This window comes from Pempheris klunzingeri, chromosome 19 (genome assembly GCF_042242105.1).
Source record: "Pempheris klunzingeri isolate RE-2024b chromosome 19, fPemKlu1.hap1, whole genome shotgun sequence".
In the NCBI taxonomy this organism is placed as follows: Eukaryota; Metazoa; Chordata; class Actinopteri; order Acropomatiformes; family Pempheridae; genus Pempheris; species Pempheris klunzingeri.
This window is the reverse complement of record NC_092030.1, coordinates 13,596,864-13,620,013: the sequence shown is the minus strand read 5'-3', so window position 1 is coordinate 13,620,013 and position 23,150 is coordinate 13,596,864. Positions and strand designations below refer to the sequence as shown.

The following is a 23,150-nucleotide window of genomic DNA, read 5'->3' as shown; positions in this document are numbered from 1 at the left end:
GCGGCTGGACTTCTCCCTATTCTGTTCTTCACTTTTTGACTACTTGATGCTGTAGAAAATGTGGGAGCAGAGATCAGGTCCTGACAGTGTCACATACTGTACATGAGGACCTGAAGGAGGCAACTGTACAGTGCAAAGTATTGGGAAAGAAAAATCTTCATGACAGCACATGCACAAGGACAAACCCTATAGCAGCAGCTCTTAGAGGGCAAAGCCTACATGAAATAGAAGAATCCATTACTCTACAATCTCTTTGCTCTCCATTCATCTTTTATTGTCTTTGGCTATTTACATTTTGTTGATGTTTACATGCGTTCCCATTTTAAAGTGAAGCTATTTCAAGAGCTCTTCTCCTCATTTAGCAAGGCCACACGAAATAGCCACAAGCGAATACAAACCATGTTTGTCGCTCTCTGTGACTGAAGCCTGGTGATGCATCACTCCGTGAGTCAGTCTTAAGCCTTTAAACTCAACCAGTAAATTATTAAACACTAGGTGATAAAATGTGAATGGTGTTGCTTGGGTGGCCATTACACATTTTTCCAGTGTTATGCCTCCATATAGGTCAACAGAACGCAGCCAGTAGCATTTATTTTGAGAACACTGCTAATAGAAAAGCTAGTAAAGCTATGACTTAAGATTTAACAAATGCTTGTATCCAAATATTTTATTCACCATATATGACCATATTGCTATTAAGCAATTTATAAAAATAAACAATACATATTCACTACTTTGTTTAATGTTGTCTGAGTAGTGCAGTGCAGCATAGCACACATATTCATATTGTGTGTGCAGGTACAGCCAGGGTAAGAGATTTTTTTTTTTGCTTTTCTCATTCATTTTGTTATGATGAAAAGGTAATACTGTTGAAACTCACTAGAGAAAGAAAGATATGAATTGGCTTGAGTATTTCTGTTTTATTTAAGGATCTCATTACATACATCGTTCACATTAAATGGTAAACTCACCAATTTTATTTTAATATTTTTACCACTGTACAATTTTTAACAGCAAGTTTTCCCTGCATTGTTACATCCTGTATCTATAGCTATAGGAGTAAGATCTATGCTTATATGTATGCACTGTAATAACCAGTCAGAGGTCTGCATTATGCAATTGCTGTCCATTGCTACATTAAAAAAAACAATAGATGGTTTTAAATGTAATGGCTAGCTGGTGAGGCAGCAGCAGGAAAACTGACCCGAGCTACACGATTGACAGCCTCCTGCACCAAAGCAAAGCGGTTCTACTGCTGTCTCAGTGTCTCTGGTCGTTAGGAGCTGTCCAGCCAACTGAGGAGAACTTTGTGGAGATCTTGTACATAAACACAAAACTCTCAAGGACAAAAAATACCTGGTGAGGATGATAAAAAGTTAGAGTTATACTTGGAGCAAACAGAAACCCTTTTTGTCAGATTCTAGCCGATAGACTCCGTGTCACTCAGAGTACCGGTGTGAGTGCAACTAAGCAGATACACATACATTTTGTCATGTGTAAAGACTTAAGAACGGAGCTCTCAGGTCAGTCAGCGCTCATATAAGAAAACAGCGACATACAGTCATAATGTTTAAAGCCTTATCAAACAGGCCCTTACCTTAACCGACATAGCTTGGAGCTTAGGCCCTTGGGGCTTAGGTACTATTCTATAAAATATTTAATGAAATAGCCCAGCTAATGGTGTTGGTGTTCACTATAAATGCACTCCAGTTTTGTTCACTGGAGGGAATTATCTGGAAAATTAGGTAGCATGGCAACTGCTTATTTGATAAATCTCTAATGAATGAGCAGGCCAGGGTCACTTACATGGTAATTTATTCAGCTACTGAGGATAAATAAATATGTGCCACTGTGCCCCCCCTTGTTCTCTCTGTCGCAGGAGAATGCAGGTGTCATGAGGGTTATTCCCCCGATCCTGTCCATAAACACCTCTGTGTTCGCAGCGACTGGGGTCGAAACGAAGGGTAAGTCCTGTCTGTTCTATTCACTCATATCTGAAAACTCACTTGCACCTAAATGACCTCACGGCTGGTTTCACAGTCCCTACTCCCAGCTGCATTAGTACACTATATTAACTTAACATAAAATAAAGGTGACTTGTTCGCTGTGATGGATTAGCTATATGGAGTTTCAAGTCCCTACAAGTTGATCTTCAAAATGAATGGAAACCAAGATAGAAAATCAATCTAATAATTTGCTCTATGATTTTGGAAATGGTCACCGTGAATGTAAAATATAAGCTATTTGCAGTTAATGGGCTAAAGCATGCAAATATACATACGGTCTTTTAACGTTAGGAAGTAGACTGTGAAGAGGTAATCAGAAGCATAGATAGAAGGAGGACAAGGTAGGAGGGAAGTTATAGTGTATAATGAAACAACCAGCGGGGGAGGGCAGGGAGTGTAAGAGCGAGAGACAAAGAGACAAATAAAGAGACCAGCACAAAAAAGCAAATACTATAAATTGATAGGCATAGAAAAGTAAGTCAAATGAGCCCTCTCTCTGACTCTGACTTTGTTTGGTAATTAGCTGGCTTGCCCAAGCATTGGTTCATTTAAGGTCCCACATTGTTATTCAACTCCACCTGTCATCTTCTGGACTCAGCCCAGTCTCAGATCAAATTTCTATTCACAGTTTTGTAGTAGCAACAACTGACAGAAGGTAATCTTATCCATATGAAAACACAGCAGTTGATCAAGAGATGTTAGTTTTGTCCTAGTATTTATACTTAGTTTTGGTGTATAGTTTATTATATACACCTTAGTATATGAATTGCAAAAAAAACATTCTGATCATCTTAGATTTTGAGTCAGATTACATGAATACATTACATGAATTGTAATTATGTGATTTAATTTTCAAATATGAAATGTCATATATTCCTCTCTCTGATGTGGTGGTTCCTCCTCTCTGTCCTGAAGTCCTTGGCCGTATGCTAACTTGGAGAAAGGCTATGACCTAGTTACAGGAGAGCAGGCCCCAGAGAGGATCTTCAGGTGAGTCCTCCACTTCTGGTGCATTTCCTGAGTGCATGACTTTCTTCTGCTGGCCATCTGTGACTTTGTAGGCGCACAATAGGAAGACGATGGTGTTCTCGGCATGGTTTTGTCTGTTTGTGTGCATCTGTGTGTGTGTGAGAGTGACGGAGCATACAGATGAGCAGCCAGCAGACACACAGACACAGTTGGATGGACAAACAAATACACCTTGTTCTGGGGTGAAGTCTTACACCCATGGGCTCTTATGTGGAGAAATAGCCCAAGGGTTAGTCCTGGATGGACTCCTTTCAAATGCTTTTACTGCCATTTTGTGTTACACCACTCATTCTCGATGGGGTCATCGTGTCTGACATTTTTCAAAAAGTGCATGGCGTAAAGGACCCATTCAGTATTGCCTAGCTGTTCTTTTTATAAGGTTTCATAATAGCATCCAATTGTTTATGCTATGCAAAATGTATATTTTGTTTTGTTGTTGTAACTTTGGCAGATTTTCTATTTTATCCTTGGTCTGATCACCATTACCATACACACAGGCTTTCTTAAACAAGCAAAATACTCAGTATAAAGCTTTGTGGGTAGCCCTTTCAACATATATTACTGATATAATTGACGTATATAATGTGCTTATATGGACTATACCTTCCTGATGGATACTTGTTCATAAAAACATCAATAAAAAGTCAACAACAGAGGTTTGTGTAGATGCGGGTAAAGCATCAGTTATACTGGACTGGAACTGGAGAGTATTTTTTAATTGAAAGAAGAGCAGAGAACAGCTCTTTTCCCAAACAGGTTCGGCAAGAGTTTTAACTATGTTATATGGTTTGTTGATCTGATTGTTTAAACTCAGCCTGTGTTAACAAATGGCTCCTCCAATTACCTGTCAAGTGTTTTTTTAACGTGCCGATCCCTTTACAAACAGCTTCTATGGACGACCTCGCGGATGATTCTGAGAGATAAACCACCGGGTGCATCTGGTTAAATGATCACTATTTTAAGACAAATATACCAGAGGTCTAAGTTATCTCCTGGCCATTATTTGTGTGTGAAACGGTGTGCGTTACTGTAATGCATTGCCTTGCAACCTTGTAACCTCAAGCACACTGACAGCAGTAATAATTATCTGTATCTATATCTGTACCCTTCTTGTGTGCACACCTTTCAAAAGCTGATGCAGTCAGTTCTTTTTTCGGTTTTATTTGGCTGTGTAACTTAACTGTGCCTTTGATTTTGTGAAATCTTTCTTTAATTTCATGCCCACTTCCCCTCCCGTATGTAGGCAGGAAGAGTTCTTTGTCACAGTAATCTTGTCCTCTTCACACTGACCTTAAAGAGTTAACCTTCACAGTGTGAGTCCACTCTAAGAAACGGGGTACTAAATCTGCACTTTCTGCTGTCTATTGCCAGTTAAAAGCACTACAGTTTGTTGGAGATGGTATTTTGATGGCGTCGGCATACATACACAAAGGCAGTAACCAAATCTACTACTTCGCCGAAGCATTGTGTCAGCCCTGAGTTTTTGAGAGGGAGAAAGATGAAATGACAGCTACATGTGCACACACAGTTGCAGAGCACAAATACTTACAGCCATATACACAAGTATAGCAGTAAAGATGCAGCGACCAAGTAGGAAACCCTCACTGGGTTCCTGCTGGAGGGTTTCTGTATTGCTGTGTTGCTGTGCTGTGTAGGGGGAGATTGGAGAAAAGACTGCGTTGCTCTTCAGCTGGACAGTGTGGGAGTCAGTCCTGTAGCAGTCAAAAGAAGAGCTTAATCGTGACAGGGATTGGTTTCGCAGGAGGGCGGCTTTGCAGAAAACCAGTGCTACCTCTCGCTTTTTTCCCAATGCCAGGAGCAATGAGAAAAAAATGAAGCATGCTGTGATCTGAAGGCATGAAGGTTGGATAAAAAATATGATTACAAAAATAAATAAAAATAATGGATTAAAAGTAATTATTTAAATGTTAGAGTTAAACATGTTGAAGCCAGGTGTGGTTTGAATTGTCGGATAGTGAGGGAAGGTCAAAATGAGTGTAATGCAATCAGATTTTTTGATACTAAGCAGCAGTGTTTAATGCGAGTCAAAGGTTTTTAATGCTGAGGTTTGGCAGCCCAGAAAACATGGTGTTCCAGTAATCCAGGTGTTGTACATCAACGATGTTTAACGGTGGATAAACTTACGTTGCGTTCTGAAAGTGAAAAAAAATGCTCCGAGTTACATCTTTTATGTGGGAGACAAATGAAAGCGTTTGATTAAATGTAAAACAGTCGATAAGACGAGCGAAACCTTTCATCCTCGGTTCCTAGGTTTGTATGAATTTGTGGTCTTGTTGCCCACCTGCTCAGATTCGTTAAAAGCTGATGATACAAACCACAGCCGCGTTCTTGTGTTGAACGCGAGGCCTCACCAGGTGTTGTTATTCCCAAGGCCCCTGCAGGGTGTCCTCCTGAGGATATTAATCTTCACTTGGGAGGGACATCTCTGGCAAAAACAAATTATTTTTTACACCATCTTTAGAATCGGCACACATGTCACACTCATGAAGTGGAGTTTTTCTTTTTTTTCTTAGTAATAAAAAGGCCAGCCAACTAGAGCTGTTTCCAATGTATTTCCCCAGGTTCAATTCTGTATCCAGCTGTGCCATAGATGCACCACATGCGGATATCTATTTAAGCAACTGCCACAGTAAAAGCTGGCAAATATTTACTGGAAAGCTAAACAAGTTCACTGTCACAACTTGACTGTCGTGGTATTGTCAATGAATTTATTTCCCAGTTAAATGCGATTTGTGGTGTGTGTTAGCAAACTCAATCAATCATACTACCACAACGTCATATTTTGAAAATTACTCATTGATATTTCCTCTGACTCCTAGCATAGGCCTACCGCTCCAGCAGCACCACCCCAGCACAATACAAAACCTTTCCCTATTTAAAAGAATCCTAAAGGAAACACTGACTATTGTGCAGTGATCTCCTCAGTGTGAGTTCTATGATTAAGAAACTTGTTTGTACACTGGTTTTAATCTTGAATATCACACAATATATAGAATTGCAAGCTATATTTCTAATGAAAAACTCCAAATGTTCCAGACTCTCATTTAACGGTGTCCCAAACTCTCCCCAAATCAGTAGCAGACCTTTCTTTGCCCTATCTGGACAGTCTCATTACCCTAAATGGAAGGAATGAATACAAGGAAGACCATGCTGCCCATTATATGTATTACCCTCAATGTAGAAAGTTATACAATACACCAGCTGGCTGTCTTTCTGTCAGGCTCTCACCACCCATGTGCTGACTCTATTTAGGCCTACACTTTTCATTGTGCTCACCCCTGCAATGGTATTGAAGCGTGCTTATTTGCTGCATGTGTATGGCTTGGAATATGTATGTGATACCAAAAGGTTGTAATGTGGCAGTACTTTTACTGTCAATTATCTTTGTGCCAACACAGATCATTCTACAGTCTGGGCCAAGGGCTGTGGCTGCCAGTCAGCAAAAGCTTTGTGGTGCCACCGGTGGAACTGTCAATCAACCCCATCGCCAGCTGTAAAACAGACGTGTTGGTGACTGAAGATCCAGGGGAGGTCAGGTCAGTCTCTGCTCAGAGCTTCTCCCTCTCGCTCTCTATACTGAACAAACAGTTACTTTGCTGTAAAGTATAGCAAAAAGTAATTTGCAAAATTATAGCAAAAAAGTAATTTGTACTTTGCTTTTAAAGTAAAACAACTCAAATTAAATACTATAAAAGGCAAATTACCCATTAAGCATTTAATCAGGTCATTAAATCCTCAAAGGCCTCAGATTTAGAGGACAAACTGACACACAAAGCAGCATAACAAAAACTTGACTTTGGTCTATGCAAATAGGGATCTAAAAAACAAATCCAAACAGTAAAGTACTGTCAACAAGGTTATGGATTTGGCAGTCCCACAGTGCAATAACAAAATATTGGCAACACAAGACTTATGTTTTTCTCATCCAACCAACCAGTAGGTGCTGGCATGCATCAGTGCAGCTAAACATCACAAAACATGCCAGAGCATCAGCTGCAGATTAGAACTATCATCCATGTATGGAATTTAGCTGACATCAATTTGAAAACCAAATTGTCTGCCATTTCTGCATAAGAAACGTTGCACTTTTTACATAATGCAAAAAAAAATAGTATTGTGATACAGGAGTACAATTCATGCCTGTGAATTACTACAATGCATTATTTTGCCTCAGAACATAAGTTTACAACATATTATAGTTTTTTTTTGTTATTTATTAATACTGATACAGCATATTTCTACAACTTACAAAATGCTGCAAAAACATATATTGAAGTGTCTCTAAAATCACATGAAGTCAAATTGCATGAAACACAAAAAAAATACATAATAAATTTAGCACACAAACTAAAAACATGATGAACTTCGATGGGTAGTTTTTGTCCCTTTGTTCACCCAAAGATGACTGAATTTTCCAAAAAGCACTTGGTCTTTTGCACCACACAGTATTTCCTACTCAAAACCATTACTAAATATGTTGTATATTTTCATGCCTTGATAATGTTTACCTTGCAAAGAGGGAAACATTAAAGACAGTTGTTGTATGTCCTTTTGGAGTGTAAAATGGACAGATTTCAAGTAGCCCCAGCACAACATGCTTTTCAGTTTTCAAGTGGTAAATGGCCGAATGATGTGGTAGATGTAGGTGTTCTTTAGGATGATGAAGACCTTCCTTTCTTCCTCTCATAATCCTTCTTTTTCTGGTCAAATGAATGCTGAATTTGTTTGGGAAAATAATTCAGGTGAGGGGCACTCAAACTTCTTTAAAAAAAGCTTGGTGAACTAGGTGACTGAATGCACACACTGAAATGGAGACACAAAAACTTGGACAGGACTTTCACACACCGTGTTTTAGGTATTTCTCCCTTAATGGATTCCAATTCATTTTGGGGGAAATGTACCCATACCTTAACATAACCATGACATGCTCATTTGAAGAGTATCCAGATGGAGGGTACTTTAGCAGGGATTACAGCTGACTCCTTCTGATTGGAATCACACTAAACATTTTTATGCCATGACAAGGCACTGTGGCAAGTAGCAGTTACAAGATTGGAGTAAGTGTCAGCCCCTGGACTGAGCCAACAGAGGACAATCACAGGAGAGGGGATTTTGTTGATGTTGATGCTGCACAAAGTGTCCCGTGACTCCAGCATGTCATGAGCTGCATATGCATATGCATGAACATCAGCCGTGTCACTGAAAATATATTCAAATGTATAAAAACACATTTATGCAGAACATGCTCACTTTCTCAAATACACTTTTTTCTTCAAATTTTTTTTCTGCATCCATCCACCTCTTGGATTTTTTTATGCCAAAAATGTATTAAACAAATTTGTAATTCAGACAGCCGAGATCGCAGTTAGCAATGAGTACTGAATTTTTATGTCTTATGTGTGTCATAGAAATTGTTGCAAAATTTATCCACGACCGCAAAAACCTTTCCCAGGCATTTCTGAAATTGCCTCAAGAGCACAAAACTCCCAAGGCAATTGTACACATCTGCCTATTAATGATGATTATTTATTAATTAGCCAAGGTATGTCACTTACTTTGAAAAAGGGCTGTGAACAGTGTCGGCGAGCCAAAAAATGAGGCCATGTTTCAGAGCAACAGCTTATAGCCATGTATCTGCTACATGCTGATCTGATCAGATTCAGAATATTTCTAAATGAAATCATGAAAGATTACGGTCTCTCTATTTAAGAGGTAAAGCAATTATTTAAAAGCTTAACTTGGTTTTCTTGTGCGTTTTCTCATTCCTGACTATCACTCAAAGTGCCGTCATTATTGCATGATGAATAGACCTTACAGGGTTACCTCACAACTGCAGGTGCAAATTGAACACTTCAGCAGAGCACAAGAACTTAGCTTTTGTTTACTTCCCAGCTCCATTTGAGTAACAGCAAGTTAAGCTATTCATCAGTGGAAGGACGTGCCTCCATGAGTGTGGCAAGCATGTCTGCGGTTGTCACTGCCTTAAATTGCACCAGTCTCTTTTTAGAGTGCACTTGTTCTGCCTCACTGTATGAGTTCCATTTTGAGATTGCAATTTAGAATATGTTATTTAGTTTAGTCAACATCAAGTGAGATATTTTATCTGACACTTTATGGTAGCATGGCATATTACATGGTGATAGGTTGCGTGTCTGCCAATTTGAGTTGATTAATCAGTCTAAACAACATCACACCAGGAAATGAATTAGACCTTTGAAAGAATTATTGGAGGAAATACACATTGTATGCCTGATTAAAAGCTCACTTCAGCTGGAATGATAAGCTAATGCTTTGTATTTGGTTAATATTGGTTCCTTTAACATAGGAGGATCTGTCAGATTGTCATGAATAATGCAGACAAGTCATTATCCAATGCATTTTTGTGGAACAGTGTCCCATGGGACCTTAAGGAGTTTCTGGCTGATGCACTTTCCTAAAGTGTTTATGCAGGCATTGATGTAGTCAGTCAGTCATGATAGACATGTTGATGCGGGAAGTGGTGAAATGCACTGTAGCTTTGGCATTTAAAAGGATGCATCCTCGTTTCACCTCTGCCCATCAGCTGGCAGACAGAACCACATGAAATTTATTCTATGTGAAAAAGATAAGTGAGTGTCAAGGTAAGTGTCAGCTTTACTAATCTCAGCTTTTAACTAAAGATATGTCAACATCACCCGACCTCACATTGATTAGGCTTCTTTAGTAAGCCTTCGGAAGTTAATTAGTTGGTTTTGGAATTACACACTCAAGGTACATATCACTTTCAAAAGAAGGGCCACTATATTCTTTCAAGCCTACAACAAGATTTCCCAGTTTTCTGTGGTTGTATCTTGCCGGGCTGGTGAGTTATTTTCCAAGTGGAGTTAAATAGATTTAGATTAATATTTTAAGACTTGAAGGAAGTTTACAGGAAGTTTGGAGAAGTTTCAATTCCAGCTATGTTTTAAAGCACAAGCATAATGAGGGCCCACTGTGCTCATCTCCAGGTTCATACTTTTGTTCAGGGGTCTTACTAGACTAGGTTTACATGGTTGAATGTTCACAAAACACTTTTTTTTTCATATTGCATGCAGCTGCTGTGCCTCTTTTCAGACTCTGTAAGAAACGTTTTAGCTCCTGTCTCTTTAAGGCATCTCTCCTGAAAAGGCCAGTCTGCTCTGATTGGTCAGCTCCCACAAGCCGGAGCAGGCACCACCCACTGAGTTTCTGCATCAACTGTGCTGATGCTGAAATCAGGTAGAAATGAACAACATCATTAACTAAGATTAAAGTTTTCAGTGGCGATTTCCTCAGGTAAATACATTTAATATTATCTGTATCTGTCTGCAGTACAATGTCACCCTAGTATGCACGCCGAAGTTCTCTAGACCCTAAACATACACACAGTTGTGAGAAGTGACCTACAGAGCATACAGTGAAGTAGAAAGCATTTGTTGTGAGGAGCTACAGAGGTAATCTGTTAGCATGTGCATGTAGCAATATATGAAACCCTTATTGTAATTACCAGGATGTAGGGATGGGAAGAAAAATATAAAACAACAGACAATATGAAACAGTAGGCAAGTAATTATTTCTGGTAAAAAAGACACCATCTAAACCCACTAAAATACTGATAGCAATAGTGTAGTGAATCACGTTATGCTGATATATCAGTTACGTTAGACCAGCGATACTCACTACGATGAGGCAGTGAGTATCCCCTGCCTGGGATATACTGTAGCCTTTGAATTACCATGTAAACATAACTGAACGATATATTGATCTTAGAAAGTAACTTATGTTCTTGAACAACTGCTCAGTAACCAAAGTATCTGCAGCTGCTGTGAGTTTCAGAGGAACTTGAATTTTTTCACTGGAGAAGTTTTAATGCAGACTATTGCCAGGATTATTCTAGAATCTGTTTGATACCTTTTCACAATACTGTGGAGTATATTGTATAATTTGTGATCTGTCTGTAATAAAGTTCAACTGTCTTATGCTGCTTACTGTCCTTACTGCCTGTAATAAAAGATTACAAGCAAATCTCTTTCCAATCTTCAGTGTCAAATTAGAAGTTTAGAAGTTATTAGAAGTAGACGTCCAGCCATCTCATCTGACCCAAGACGCTAAGCATTTGCATCATGTGCTCCACAGAATGGAATGAAATGGTGTGTGGAAGACTGGGGTAATGTATAGACGGGAAGTAGGACTATTTTTGCTTTATGCACCACTGAGCAACTCTTATAGAAATGAATGGGGGTCCCACCTCCAATGCTGTATCTAGTCCTAATACATCCAAGGTCTGGAGTCAGGTCAGGGACAACTGGTATCGACCCTTGAGCTAGTACCGTTACTGGCTGGAGTACACACACACACATGCACATTCCAGCTTTCCAGTCGTTGTGGGGATATTTCAGTCACATTTTCATCCAAAATAAAGTAAATCCACTGAGTCTTCACTTCCTCAGATGATAGAAGACATGAAGTCTGTTGTAGGGGTTCTTGCAGCCAACAACAGAGCAATTTGCTGCTCTGCTCTTACTTTCCACGTCTTAATGATACCGAAGCCGGCCTTAGGGAGGAAAAAACAGGGATGGACAGCGAGGAAGATTCAGCTCTAGTTTGAGTGTGCTCCAAAGTAGCTGCTTGGTGGGCCTTGTTAGATAGATGTGACATCACTACGTCATGATGATAAATGATGATGATAAACAAGACGTTTTTAAGGCAGTTCAGGAGCTTTTTGCCTTATGGCATGGACTTTGGCATTATATGTCCCCTTTAAATGACTTTACTTGTATACGTGTCATTTAATACACTGCAGGGGAAGACTCATTCTGGTAAATGTCCATTCAGGTGTATTGAAATACAAAGCCGTGCTCATGAGGATTATTTAATAGTTGTTATTTAGTCATAAATGAGTAAATAGATGGTCATAAATCAATTAATTCTTTATTTGACAGTATCTTTTGTTCAAAGTAAACATTCACACTCTTTTCACTCTTTAAGGATTTAGCAGCAGAACTCTGTAAACAGAATGCAAAGCATAAAATATGTTGCACTGTTTTGCTGTGTTCAGTGTTTGGTCTGGTTAACTGATCAATAACTGTCAGTGTTGGAATTGAGGCTGAGCCTTTTTTGTTGCTGAGATCCAGTGGGCCATTGTATATGTTGTACCTCCAAGCCATTATTATAATGCATACGTTTTAAGCTTACCCTGCACTTGCACAAAGCTAAAAAAAAAAAAAAAAGAAACGTATATCTGTTTCTGTAAAGTGGTGAAGCTGAGCTATATACATACATACATACATACATGCACACACACACACACACACACATATATATCATATTGTAAGAATTCGGTCTCGGACATACTGTCCCACTTGCAATGTTTGCAGTTTAATCTCATTAGCGTCGCACCTCTTCTGCTTATTGTCATAACAAAGTAAATGTGTCAACACTTCATGAACATAACAATGTACAATAATTAGGGCACTGTAAACTGCACACAAAGAGTAACATTTTTTTTCCAATAAGGAAATGCTGATTACCCTGATTAGCCACTGACACAGAACACTGGGGATTAATGACTTACACCCTCACTGCGATCAAGTGAACCATCAAAATGTGCCATTGCCAATAGTCCAATGCAACTGCAAGATGTTTGCACCAGGTAAAATAAAAATATATAACTGCTCTTCTCTTACTCCAATCCTCCATCAAAAAACATTTTACACCTCTGGACTCCAAACAAAGAATTGATGTATTAGTCTATATTTTATCACGTAGATTTACCTGCGTTTTTCACCCTCTAGACTTTTCCTCAGTGATTACAGCAAGCTTAAAGAAAATGCACTCTATTCAATGACGAAAGTGCTTGATGAGAGTCAGCATATTTGTGGGGAGCTAGAACAAGAGCATTAATCAACTGCAGGGGCAGACCAATAACAGGCTCCGTAATCATGCTGGAGCAGCGCTCTAACTTTGGGCTGCGTTGCCTGGTCATTCATCATCTGGAAAAGCAAGAGGCGGGAGGGAGATTAATAACAAGTACATTAGTCAGTGTTTAGATGCAACCAATGTGCTTCTGGGTCAAGGAACAGAGTCACAGTGTCAAAAGAGATGATCTTGATTAGCTAATAATTTGGGGGAAAAAACAATATCAGGATTTAAGTTTTTCTGTTGATTTTAGATATTTTTGTAGCAGAGTGATGAATAGTATGGGGCTGCTTTACTCTTCTGTACACCTTTATGGATCCATTTTCAGGCTCCTGCTAATTAAACAGGGAGAGGCAAGCATTGCTGAATTTTGCACACTATGTGGCATGATTAAATATGTTGCACATCATTTTAAGAAACTGTCCGGTGTCCTTACAGAGAGTTTTCTACAGCTCTTATTTTCCCAATTTTACTCCCCCCTAGACTGTCTTGCAACAGGCATCTTGGAATTGATTGTTTTTTCATCTTTGACTCAATATTCCCTCCATCCAGAAGGAGAGCCAGTTAGCATGCACCTCACAGCTGAGGCAACCCATTATTTTTTGTCTGCCTCACCTTCCCCACCCTCTGTTTTCCTCTGAATTAAGGAGTAATTTGTCAATGCTTTGAGTGCCTGCCAGAAAGAAGTGATGCACAGAATGCCATGTGTTGTCTAATTCAGAAAAATTGAGTTGCCAAATAAAGAGAAGAAGAATAAGACATGCGAGACCAAGACAGAGAATGAACTTTTTTTTTTGATACAATACAACAACAGTGCAATATTCCTTTGTGACCATGCTAAGCAAGGGCGCAACCCAGAGGCAGTTACTGAACCATAGCAAGGAGGATTGAGGTCTAAAAAAACGAACATCAATATGACATCAATATAAGTCTGAGTTGCAACCTGACTCCTCACCTTATGCACATTGCCGACATTTGCACATTTGTGCGCAGGGATCACCATAGTAAGGGCCGCTCCAAACCAGTTAGTGCTGAACAAAAGTGGATGATAAAACCGATCAATGACAGGCCCACACTGACTTTCCACTACTTCGAACCACAAGCACAGGTCCTTAATGATGAAGCAGCAAACATCATACAAATTTAAGTACTGTCTTGTTACTTCAGGCACAGAAACCTATAGCTACACTTTTCTAACTCTGCTTTAAAAAGAGGAAGAAAAAGATGAGGGGGTCTAGTAGATGGGGATCAGCTTGCAAAAGGGCAAGACTATACAGTCTTCTATTAAAACAGAAACAAATGATACAGTTTTTGCAACAAGATTATGGCAAATGAACCCAAGTAGATAATGGACCCAATCAGCAAGAGTGGTCTGATTATCTATGACTCACCACTTTCCAACACTATTTGTTTCTTTATTGATTATTATTATATTATTTAACCTAAGATTCCTAAAGTCAAGCATGATTCAGAAATAGCAGGATAGATTTGTTTCATCAACATTAAAACTAAATCTGCACTCTTTGTTAAGTAAATGTACACTTATTGCATCGTTGCGCCGTATTCAGCTGCCATGTCTCAAATTTAGGCGAATAGTTTATGGAGCTGTGGGATTCCCCAGGGATCTGGCCCAATGTGCGTGGCATCTTAGCAGCCACTGTCACCAAGCAACCAAAAACAAGCGCATATGCGCAAACAACAGTAATAGTTTTTCTTTCTGCATTACGCAGCCACATGATGGTGACCCTCTCATCCACCGGGAGAAAGTCCAACGGTGCAGCAGCCAGCCGGTGATTTGTCAGTAGTCCCACAACCGCCTGGCACATCTCGCCATGGACAATACCTGAGTAGGAGAGAGTCCAACGTCTATCAAGGAGTTTGGTTCCAAAGCCAAAGCTGTGCATAGAGGTGAGCCCAACTGCATTTTGTTGGTACCTCTCAACTCCACGCACCAAATCAGGCACCTTCCCCAAAAAGTGATTACATTCCATGTTCTAAGGGCAAATTTTCACTGCCTTTATCCACAATAACTAAATCTGTTCCACCCCTAGCCCCCTTTGCCCAGTAGCTATTGCACTGATCTCTACATTTTGACTTGCGGGGTCCTTGGCTCTGGAACAGTTTACCAGTGTGTTTGCACCCAGCAAATAGTCAAGTGGTCAGTGAGTCTTTAGATTTGGAAAAAGGCAGAGTTCCTTTAGGTATTCTGTGGGATGTGCTTTGCAGTATCAGGTGCCAGAGTCTGTGTTGTGGGCCATTCACTATCAACACACTTGGCATATGCGCTTCGCTTTTTGTCATTTAGTCAAGAACATAAAATGTGTGCTTTGGACTCTGCACCCACCCCCCTCCCCCCCACGCCGTTTTAGATATTTATCAAGGTGCAGCTCAAGTCTTGAGACTGTCCTGTTCGGTGATGATAAGGCAGCATTTGCAGTTTGCAGCTGTGTGACAATGGGACACATCAATATCCCCACGTTTCAGGCCCATTGGTCATACACCCTGAACCATCCAGGAGAAGTGACCAGCAGTCTTAAATAGAGGACTGTAAATATCTTAGGGTCATATGGAAAGTGTAGTATCAGAGATATGAGGCAGAGCATTTATTTTTCTATCTAGTCTTTGTCCTGACCATATAACTGAACATATCTTTGGTATGTAACCAAAACAATTAGATTGACAATGTAAGCAGCAGGGTCCTCCCCAAGTGGGCTGGTCATATTGTGCATTGTGCATTCACATCAAGTGGTTTAGGAATCTACCCTTCATACTGTGTCATTTGGGGGTGGACAAAATTAGACCTTAGGTAGACCCTGGATGACTCCATCTGTCAGTTAGCCTGGGAGGACTTTTTGATTCTCTAAGCAGAGATGGACAAAGTTGCTACAGAAAAGCATCCAGACAACACTGGAATTTTGTATTCCACCTATTGCTTAGAAGACTCAATTGTAGGCTAATTAATTTTTTCTTCTTTTGCAACCTGAATAAAAGGATATGCAATTATTGAAGCTGAAAGGCTTATATTCTGACCTATGTTTCATGAGAATATTTCACTAAAAAATGTATTACACTCAAAGATTGGTGCTAGAATTTAATGGCAACAACAACAGTCTTTTCACCAACTATCAAAGTAAACATGGAGAAACAAACAACTGTGAACTAACAGGTTTGTGGCATTCTCATTTTATGTAATTGGAGAGTTCAGTTCACATATCTTGTGGCTATCCTAGAAATACTAACCCAAACAAGGCTGAATAAATTCATGAATTTGAGATATTCTCCAGTGACTGTGAGTGGAAGACCAAAAGGTTAATTTCCAAATCTGAGTACAAATACTATTTGGCCTCACATCTTGGGGAGGAAGTTATCTGGAAAAGGGTTAGGGTTAGCTGTTTTTTAGGGAAAAATGTTTTGTTTAGCAGGAGGCTAAACTGTAAGCAAAATATAACATAGTTACACTGTTTAGCTACTTACCACCTGCTTTCATCGTGAATCTATGCATTATCATCTATCGATGCATTATAAGAGGTCTTAACGTTACATTCATGACACAACAACACAGCAACAAACCTCTGCAACACATTTCAGTAATACAGTGTAATTATGTTTGCAGCTTTGTTGCAAATTTCTCTATCTCTGGAATGCTTCGGCAATCTTGACTATTGTATTATTGCATTTATAGTCAGCCTGTCTTTCAGACTCTCTGATAAGCCCACCTTCCTTTTTTTTTTGCTTACTTTCTAGTGTAGACAGTGGTTGCCCATGCTGGAATAGCAACTTTTTCTGCAGGACTTTCCACCATTGAATCAGGGCATCACCAGCATCTGAAAAGATGTGCATGTCAATCTGCATTTGATGAACAGCCTTAAACACTCTCTCTCTGAGAGCACGTGTGATTGGCCAAAGTCTAGATTTTTTAAAGCCTGAAAAACTGAGCCATGAGGAGGCGCAGCGGTCCATTTTTTTCCCTTGGACCACTTGAATTACAATATGCTGAAAGATTTTTGTGGAAATTTTGGACATGTATGTTCCAAAATGCCTGTCTACTGCAGAGCTGCTCATGTGCCCAGCAAAACAGTGAACTATAATATACTGCTAGAAAAAAAAGTGTGTTTGGAGGGTTGCATTAGTGCATCGATCTCGACTACTGGGAATTACTCGGTGACATCAATACTACTAATGCATAATGGGTCTGCCATAACCACATCACCAGTTTCTATTCGGGACCATGAAACCATATATACATTTATATATATGGTTATAACACCATACACCATAGTATATCTGTATGTTCAGAGTGTGTGACAGTGAGTGATTTGATATCAGCACAACAATGTGTCAGGAATGGTGTGATTTTGCAAAGGGGACAGTTCCAATGTGCTGTCAGCAATTGGTAATACTTCACCGCTCACACTGGGAAGATGTGCCAATTATGGGCTGATGTGTCATAAATCTAACATGAAAGCCAGCTATAAACCAAGTATAAGAGTAGAATTCCTTGCTCAAAACAATGTGAGGTGTCAAACAGCATTCCATATGCCTATCACACATGGCTAGACAGTATGAAAAAGCAAGAAAGATACTGTTTTGTAATTGAAAAGGTAGCTAGATGGTGTCTGCCCACATCTGTGTGCAATACATCCCTGCTTAAATTAATAAGATATGAATTTTAAGGTATTTTTGTCGAGGCTGTTCACAGAGCATTCCTACCTTTTTGATGAATTTTAATGCTACGCTTCTCGTCTTAGCTCGAAGCCAACGACAAGGTCATAATATACAATTCTTTTCACAAAAATATTTAATAGTGAATACTGAGTCAATACAAGTTCACTTTGCCATATTTACTCACTGCACAAACATTGCAAGTTAAATGAGGCTTTCTTCCCACTTTGAAGAGATATTATTTAGAGACATTTAATCAAATCAACAGTGACAGCGATATGTGTATTATTGGTTCAGCGGCCTTATTTTTAGTGCTGAAGTGACATTGCCACACAAGCACCCAAGTGCACGGAGGTGAAGACGCACAACGGCGACAGTGACAATACTTCAAAATCTTCCTTGCTCAGCAGGGCATCTGTCTTCCCATCATTCGAGATCTTGTTGCTGTTTGTACAGTCAATTCGCCCTCACAACACTGTGGTCCCTGTGGTCCCATTGCAAGAGACAGCACTTTGCTTTCTTTGCAAAGAAAAACATAGGGGTTACTTACCCCTTTGCTCTCTCTGACAGCAGGCCTGCAGAGCTTAGTGTATGGGAATGGCTGAGCATGCTGAAAAGAACACAGCAGCTGAGCTATACAGCATTGGTCAAGATGACATTTTCAAAGCACAAAGATCCAGCAACTGGAAATGATAGATTCCTCCTTTGTTTATAATGATTTTTTTTTTTCAGAGTGGTGGCACTGGTTGAGGCAGAGTGACTGACACACACACACACACACACGCAAACACACATACTGTACACAAATGAATTTATGATCTCTAACTGAACTGAAACTTGAACTTTTCTTGGTGCTAGGCACGGCAATATCAGTCTGCCAGACAGCCACTTCACCACTTCATGCAGTCTAGACTGACATATCTAAAAAGCTACCCACTCAAAAACTACTGCCATAATGGGCTGCGATAGAGATATTCATGGTCCCCAGAGGATGAAGCCTACTGACATTGGTGATCCCCTAACTTTCTCTGCATAGCTAACATGAGGTTGACATTTCTGGCGCACACATTTATGTCCCTCCCAAGATGAATGGTAATAATTTTGGTGATCCCCTAATTTTTCTTTGAGTGCCATCACCAGGTCAAAATTGTCATTTGTCCAGTTCTTTGGTTTATGACTACATACCTGCTAACATGCTGATGTCCGCATGCTGACATTAGCATTTAGCTCAAAGTTCCTTCATATTTAAATAAAGCTTCACAGAGCTGATAGCATGCCTGTAGACTCGTAGTCTTAAATATATAAAATAAATCCATTCTAGATAGATGGATAAACTCTATATGAATTAACAATAAATGTAATTTGAATAAAGTTTTATTATGCATATCTACTAAAATACAGGCACGTCTTTCACGAAAGAAAAATGCCATTATAATGATCATCATATTTGTCGAAACAAATTAAGTTGATAAAGAAAATTAATTGAGTTAAATAGATTAGAAATCAGGAAATTAGAAAAAAAAACACTATTTAGCTCTTATTGCCGCTGTCTATCTTGCATATGAGTATGTTCGCATGCATTTGTCTGTGCTTTTCCTCTTTTCTTCTTCTGCATTCTCCTTCATCATTGGCAGCTAGGTTGGGCAAGGATGCAGTGTCCTTGGATTAGTCTTGAGAATTTATGAACTGAGAATGCTAATTCTCTAGTCCCTCCATCAACACACTGTAACAAACATGTCCAATTAATACCAATGATTGAATTAGTCTCAGACATGACCCATGATAAACCAAATGAGCCACTGCACATGTCACTTCAATGAAACTTTTAAAACAGCTGTTTTAAAAAAAAAAAAAACGAACCGTAGCCTAATATGTTACAACACAAGCCCTAGGATACATCCATTTTAAACTTCTTTTAGATCAGGCTTATTAACGTTTGCCTTTGCACTGCCAGTCACAAAACGAGGCTAAAGCTGACGAAGGAAACCTTTCATGTCAAAAAAAACCAAAACAAAACAACTCTGTATTAAATAAAAGCTCTGTTATTGTTAGTTTTCATTTTCCGAATTTACATTTCATTAATATTTTAGGCATTAAGCTGACTTTCATACCCTTTTAAAAAAAACATGAGTTGCAGACTTTAAAAGTAGTCATTAATTGCAGGTGGAATCCACCACAAGCACCAACGTTATGTTGCATTATGTGCAAGAATGAATAGCTGCTTAATTGCACTAGAAACAGCAAGGTTGTTAGACGGTGCTTTGCAGGTGTTGAGGGATTACATTCATCTGCTCAAGCATTGTTTTTCGTTTGTCATTACTCGTACTTGTATGTCCTACACAAGAAAACTGGAAACGTATGCAAATGTGTTTGTCTCTTCTTGTTTTTAACCATTTTTCCTTCCATTCCAGGGAAGAGGCCATGATGTCCACTTACTTTGAGACAGTAGAGGACCTACTGGCATCTTTTGGGCCTGTACGTGATTGCTCCAAAGATAACGGCGGCTGCAAGAAAAACTTCAAGTGTGTGTCTGACAGACAATTAGACTCATCCGGCTGCATGGTAAGTGTAAGCTTGTGTTCTATGTGTATCTGTCTGTCTGTCTGTCTGTCTGTCTGTCTGTCTGTCTGTCTGTCTGTCTGTCTGTCTATCTTCTCACAGTAAGTGCATAGCTGATGGGAATCAGGGGATGTGTGTGTGTCTGTGTGAGAAATGTAATTCATGTTATATGTGTTTTAGCCACAGCAAACATTTCCCAAAGGTTTTGGGCACATTTAATAATTAATGAAATAAAGCAACACACATTGATTAAGTTCAAATAATGACCGGTTCTTGTTCTGTTCAGTAGTTATTGCAGGAGCTTAAAGAATGATGAAGTATTGAAGTGATATAGTATGTATTCTGCTGTTCCTTCATTTACATAATTACCACTTTTTAATGTTTCTTTTCCAAGATAATGCCACTCATTAAATTTGCATGCCATCTGCTATATAGCTTTTGTGATATTTTCAAGCAATCTATAATATTTTATGTGCTGTTTACAGCCATAATAAGTATGATTTTGTATTACTGTGCTCTTTTAATCAATGTATGGACACTATGGGGCCTAAGGTTAGAGGCACTTATACCTCACGCTGTGTTCCTCTGTGGTCACTGTACACAGACTTAACCTCTGACAGTATGATGCTCTCCTTAGTCTGGTTAAGGTAAATGTGACGGTCAGCTTACAGTGAACTTACAGTAAGTTCAGTAAGGAATTTAGAGAGAGCAGAAAAATTGCTTTTGAAGATTAAAAACAGAAGGTGTACCGGATCAATATGTTCCAATGACAACAACAGCAAAGTAGAAGTAGTGCTACTATTAGTATTTGTACTATGTTTCTTTTACGCATTAGGATACTATAATTATGTGTAGAAAACACATTATGAGTACATATCTAATGGAGCTGTCCTCATACATCTCTCTTTGATTCACAAACCTTAGTTTTATTTTAGTGGCAGCATTGTAAATTTCAGTGCAAAAGAGGTTTAGTCCTGGCATATTTACAAGTACAGGGTGACTAGAAACTTCCAGTGCCAGGCTTTTGACAGCATGGGGCGGGTCTGGGTTGTAAAGTAATTAAATTGATGAGCCATGTCAATTGCCGGAGGATGGTTTGGTGAGTCATTAAGAGCTCGGACCGGGCTATAAATCGACGGATCTTTTTGTTGTTCGTGTCGACCAAAGACAAACACTGATACGGGATTGCTTCTGCTCCTATTTACAATATTCCTGAATACCTTCTCAGTGGAACTATTCTCCATGCTTTTGGTACACCCGTCATACACCCGTGTGACACCGATCAGAAATGATGAATAACATTCATGACACTGTTGTCGAGCATTAGTCGTGCTTGTATCAGTGTTAGCTATACAATATTTAATATTTTTTATACATATGAAGTCATTTTGCCCATGCCCTCTGCTACTCATCCCCCACGATTTACCTCCCACTGCGTTACCATGACGACTCCTCCACATTAATAAACCTGAGTCATATTCCCCATCATTCATCAGAACCAAGTCAATTTCCACCCTTGACATATTTAGAATATTGTGGCTGTTTCTTCGTGAGACGATATGTTTTTGTCTACATATTGTAAAATGGTAAATGCCTTTTGGCCCAGACTTGGCAATTTAATGTTCATCACTTTGTTACTGATAATATGATAACTCTTTATAATAACAAGGGCCTCTGCCGTTGTTTTGTGTTCTGCTGTGCCACCCAAGCACTGGCGATATGGATAATTTATTGAAAATATGCATGAATAGCGCTAGTGCACTGTGTCACCCTTTCCTGCGTGGCATAATTAAATGTGGCTTCCAACAAATGCAAGTATTTCATGCATCTCTTGCCTCGCTCTGTCTGTTTTATGACATTTTAAAGGCTGCAAAGCTTTCATTTATTCTCCTAATAAAGAATTACGCACATTATTTAGTGGCAATATTTAATTTTCTCACCAATTTTGTAAATGCCTCATTGAAATGTATAAAAGTAGGACTATTTGATTTAATGATAATTAGTATGTGCTGCCACACTAACCCATTTAACCCAATTGAACCGAAAAATCACAAAATTCACAAAAAATCTTTCAGATAGAGCTTTTTTGTCTTGCAGTAAGTACAGAAATTCAGTTATGATAGCACATGTACATGCTTTGCATTGTGTGAAATAGCAAATGTCTGCAAAATCATTTACAGTTACATCCATAACAGTGACCCCAATGATTTAAGTATTTTCACAGTTTCACAGTAGTAGTATTTGTATCCTACACAGGGCTGGAGAAAGTTTCTCGTACTAAACCTATGGCACTAAGATGAATTCTTACTGGACCCAGAGGTGGAAAGTAGTAGACAGTGGAAATAGTATATATAAAATATGAGTAAATGCTAAGCCTTTGGATTGTTTGTCAAACTCCCACTGCTGACCATCAGCACAGGCAGAACCATGTCAAAGACCACCCAGGATTTAGCATCTTAAATAAAGAAAAAGGAAAGAGAAGTAGAGGTTACACATACATACTCACATTTTCTGTCTTTCTCAAGCTCCTGTCTTCTTCTGGACCTCACACCTAAGGGTATAGTCAGCTCAGAAAGATTTAGCTTCAACTCACAGTTTCAGGAAGTATAAATGTTGTATAAAATATTACTGAAAATGGTTCAGAACAGTCTCACGCCTCCGTGTGCGACTGATTAATACGCAGACAAAAAGAATGACAAAGCCTTCTAGTCTTCAAAGATTAACTCGGGGGATCACAGACACAGTGGTATTATTTCCTTCTCTGAATCCTTTTGGTTGGTGTTATTTTAACCACCCTTGTCAGAGTGGGTGCTAACACAGAGCAGCGACATGCCACACGGAAGGCTTAAAATCCATTATCAGAGTCAGTCCCTCAAGGCTGTCTGCTGCTCTTAAGACAGTTGAAATGCATTTGCAATGAATTAAATTCTAGTCAGTGCTGAAGTTTTAGAGAGATTG

General features: G+C 39.2%; 1 protein-coding gene across 1 annotated transcript in view; it reads left to right on the top strand.

Annotated features, from left to right (window-relative positions):
* LOC139218828 (astrotactin-2-like) overlaps positions 1 to 23,150 on the top strand; it is a 251,718-nt gene that overhangs the window by 131,701 nt on the left and 96,867 nt on the right. Inside the window, exons 8-11 of the mRNA XM_070850535.1 lie at positions 1,880 to 1,964; positions 2,922 to 2,996; positions 6,455 to 6,592; positions 20,045 to 20,195. Coding sequence (XP_070706636.1) covers positions 1,880 to 1,964; positions 2,922 to 2,996; positions 6,455 to 6,592; positions 20,045 to 20,195 — 449 coding nt within the window. The remainder of the gene's footprint in view (positions 1 to 1,879; positions 1,965 to 2,921; positions 2,997 to 6,454; positions 6,593 to 20,044; positions 20,196 to 23,150) is intronic.